At 36.9% G+C, this 4,140-nt stretch overlaps 1 protein-coding gene across 1 annotated transcript; it reads left to right on the top strand.

Annotated features, from left to right (window-relative positions):
• Window positions 1-1,756: 1,756 nt before the first annotated feature.
• Window positions 1,757-3,525, top strand: LOC112416560 (uncharacterized). The gene is made up of 2 exons (XM_024770791.1): window positions 1,757-2,548; window positions 2,710-3,525. Exons 1-2 carry the CDS (start codon window positions 1,757-1,759, stop codon window positions 3,523-3,525), a joined length of 1,608 nt encoding a protein of 535 aa, XP_024626559.1.
• The last annotated feature ends 615 nt before the right edge of the window (window positions 3,526-4,140 follow it).

Raw genomic sequence — 4,140 nt, 5'->3', positions numbered from 1 at the left:
TAACTTTGCTTCCACAACAATTAGTTGAGAGACATAAAATACATAAAGATAAATATTGATAATGTGGTATAACATAACAGATTACTCTCAATCCTACAATTTTATGAATTAACATATAAGATGAGAACCTATATGTTTCTTTAATTTTAAATTATTGAATCCTTTACTCTCCTAGGCAGGGGCAGTTTCACCGCCCGGCGACCCCGGGCGGTCGCCCGGGCTCGATCGATAATTTTTGCATATTAGACCCAATCCAAAAGCCAATTAATACATTTACAAAAAGAAAAATTTGGGCAATCGGAAAATTTTCACACGCAAATAGGTCTCGGAATTTTATTTAGCACACTATTGACGGATTCATCACTCTTATTTTAATGGATTAATTGTTCAAATTGACCCTATAATATACCTTATGTCTGAAAAATGACCCTTAAAAATACAAAACATATATTCTAGCATTGTAACTTGAATTTCTTCTTATTTTTGACCACCCTGTAATATACATGTACTCTAAAAATGTGACCTACATGTTGAATTTTTTCATTATTTTTTTCATACATGTTTAGCACGTTAAAATATAGCTTTACATAAAAAATTAAATTTCTTCGACCAGAGATAAATTAATTATGAATTTTCATTCCTTCATAATTATGAATTTCTTAAACAATTTATAATTAATTTGTATCTTGTTTAAAGACTACAAAATTTCACTGTGAAGGTTCTTATCATGTTCTAGTCATGCCTACAAAATTAGGGAACTAAATTTGACTTGTGAGTATACGCTTACGCGGAACAAAATTTCAATTTTGCACGTTTTGGTTGAAAAATCATAATAAATTTTAACGACTTCGAAATGCTATGAAACTTTACATATCCTTTTTATATATTTTTATAGATGTCTCTGCAAATAATGAGCTCAAAATTCGATTTATAGGCCGAGATTTCAATTGTTTTATTTTTTGAGCTTTTGACACTTTAAAAATTCATAATTAATTTTTCGTTTGTCGAAAATTTATAAATTTTTTGTGTAAAGCCGTATTTTAACGTTCTTAACTCGCCTCTAACATATCATGAAAAAATTCAATCTCTCGGTTGCTTTTTTGGACTTCACGTATATTACAAGGTTATAAATAATAAAAATTTCGAATTACATGGTCAAAATACATGTTATTTAATTACAGAGCCAATTTTCAGACTTCACATATATTACGTGGTCAATTTTAATTAATAATCTTATTTTAAATTGTACTTTTATTGACAAAATGATAAACCTCTTTTATTTCGATTTTTTAATTATTAAAATTTACAAAAAAATTGATTTATGACTGTTGATATAATTTGGGATAAATTTTTCGCCCGAACTTCATAAATTTCCTAGCTCCGCCACTGCTCCTAGGGTTTGAGCGACGTCGCTTTCCCTTGTGAGTGCTCGTTGATGTTCAATTGGGGGTTCCTTGCTTGAACGTGTTTTTTTGGTTGCTTTCCATACACTTGATTGGCTCCCTGTTTCTCTTTTTCTAATTTTCCTTCATTCATTCTAATATCACAAAAGACTACATGGTCATGGAGGGTTAGCGCCGCCGCTGCATGTGCTTGTTGTTGATTGCTCTAAAGAATCCTAATGATGATAAGTGCCAATATAACCAGATTCTTTAGAGCTGGTCTCTAGTTCAGGTTTCCACAAAGGTGTATTTCATGAATATAACCAGATTCTTTTCTTACCTCGAAGCATCGTCGGACAAAGGTTAGCACAACAATGAGTTTGATCAGTTGGAATTGTCGGGGCTTAGGTAGCCCTAACGCAATTCCGGACTTGAAATACCTGGTTCGGCACTTCAATCAGGACCTACTATTTTTAAGTGAGACACTAGTCCCCACCGTAATAAAAGAATTACATTATTTGCTTGGTTTTGATTGTTGTATTTCTGTTGACCGCACCGGCAGCGGTGGGGGTCTTGCTTTATTCTGGCGCACTTCTTTAAATGGTCAACTTGTCGATTACTCAAATAATCATATCACTATTGAAATTGTTGACTCTGTTCTTGGTACATGGAGACTTACCGGCTACTACGGTTATCCCAAAGGGGGTCGCAGAATTACCGCGTGGGATTTTCTCCGTCAATTATCTGTTCAATTTACAGGGCCCTTGTGTATATTTGGTGATTTCAATGACATTTTGGATGATAGTGAAAAAAGAGGCCGCAATACTAGACCTCGTTGGTTGACTAATGGCTTCCGGCAAGCTGTCCTTGACTCGGGTTTGTCAGATGTTCAGGTTGAAGGCTACCCGTTCACGTGGTTTAAAAGTCTTGGTACACCGCGTGCAGTGGAAGAAAGGTTAGATCGTGCTCTTGCTAATAATTCTTGGTTGAATTTATTTTCGGGAGCTACTATAGAAACTCTTGTGGCACCTGCTTCTGATCATTATCCCATCCTCCTCAACCGTAGCCCTATGTCTCGGCCTCATCTTAATAAACGTCATTTTCGTTATGAAAATGCATGGCACTTAGAACCGGGGTTTAAGGAGTTGGTTACTGACTCTTGGCAGGTATATCTAGCAATTCTCTCATTCCAAAATTTCCTTCTTGTGCGGAAGATATGTCATCTTGGAGTAAAGCTCATTGTAATAAGTTGAAAAATGATGTTGAAGATTGTTGACGTCAAATGAAAAATATTCGACTGAATTCTTCAGGTGATGGATAAGTTCAGATGTTTGAATTACGCAAGAGAATGCAGCGCTTACTATCTCAGGATGATGCCTATTGGCGTCAACGCGCCAAGACTCATTGGTATCGTGATGGAGACCGCAACACAAATTTTTTTCATGCATCAACCACTGCTAGGAAGAAGGTTAATCATATTATTTCTCTTGATGATGACGCTGGAAATAAAATTTCGGATGAACAAGGCTTGCGCGATGTAGCAAAAAATTATTTCGTTAATATTTTTCAAAATCATGGCAGCGCTTCCTCTCCAGTTATTGATGTTATTAACCAATCTATTTTTGCTCCTGATAATGAGAGGCTTATGGCTCCTTTCACAAAAGCTGAATTTCGTGAAGCTATGTTTTCAATGCATCCGGATAAATGTCCAGGTATTGATGGTTTCAATCCCGGCTTCTATCAACAATTTTGGAATTTCTGTAGTGATGAAATTTGTAAAGAGTGTTGTGCTTGGCTTGATACGGGACAATTTCCTTCCGATTTGAATATGACGAATATTGCTCTTATTCCTAAAGGGAATTCGCAACATAGCATGAAGGATTGGCGTCTGATAGCTCTCTGCAATGTTCTTTACAAGCTCATTTCTAAAGTCTTAGCTAACAGGTTGAAAGTGGTCCTCTCTCAATGCATTTCTGACAACCATTCTGCTTTTGTTCTGGGTAGGTCCATTCTGGATAAGGCTATGGTAGCGATCGAGGTTGTTCACTTTATGAAGACTAAGACGAGGGGCAATGACAGTTATGTTGCTTTGAAACTTGATATTAGTAAGGCATATGACCGTATGGACTGGGATTATATGTGAGCTATGATGGTTAAGATGGGATTCAATTCTAGGTGGATTCACTGGATGTGTATGTGTGTAGAGTCAGTGAATTATTCTGTTCTTGTGAACAATGAAAAGGTGGGACCTATTATTCCAGGGCGTGGCCTTAGACAAGGGGATCCACTTTCCCCGTATCTTTTTATCATTTGTGTGGAGGGCCTTTCTTCACTAATTAGGGATGCTGAGGAGCGTGATGTTATTTCTGGAACTAGCATTTGCCGTGGGGCTCCACCAGTTTCTCACCTCTTGTTTGCCGACGACTGTTTTCTTTTCTTCAAAGCAGAGGAAAATCAAGCACACAACATAAACAATATTCTTAACATTTATGAGGCGACGTCCGGTCAAGAAATTAGCTTGCCAAAGTCTGAAGTCTTCTATAGTAGAAATGTGACAGATGCTCTCAAGGATAGTATCACCAATATTTTGGGGGTGCGAGTTGTTTTGGGCACTGGTAAGTATCTAGGTATGCCTTCCATGATAGGACGGAATAGGACGACCACCTTTTCTTATATTAAGGACCGTGTGTGGCAAAGGATAAATTCTTGGAGTAGCAAGTGCCTCTCAAAGGCACGACGGGAGTTTATGATTAAGTCT

The sequence above is a fragment of the Medicago truncatula genome, chromosome 7, assembly GCF_003473485.1.
Source record: "Medicago truncatula cultivar Jemalong A17 chromosome 7, MtrunA17r5.0-ANR, whole genome shotgun sequence".
NCBI classification, from domain to species: domain Eukaryota; kingdom Viridiplantae; phylum Streptophyta; class Magnoliopsida; order Fabales; family Fabaceae; genus Medicago; species Medicago truncatula.
Note: the sequence above shows the minus strand (reverse complement) of the source record. Positions and strands in the feature narration are given on the sequence as shown.

Coding starts and splice junctions, on each gene's coding strand:
- LOC112416560 (XM_024770791.1), top strand. CDS start 1,757: ATGAGTTTGATCAGTTGGAATTGTCGGGGCTTAGGTAGCCCTAACGCA. Junction 2,549..2,709: donor TGGTTACTGACTCTTGGCAG/GTATATCTAGCA, acceptor GGATAAGTTCAG/ATGTTTGAATTACGCAAGAG.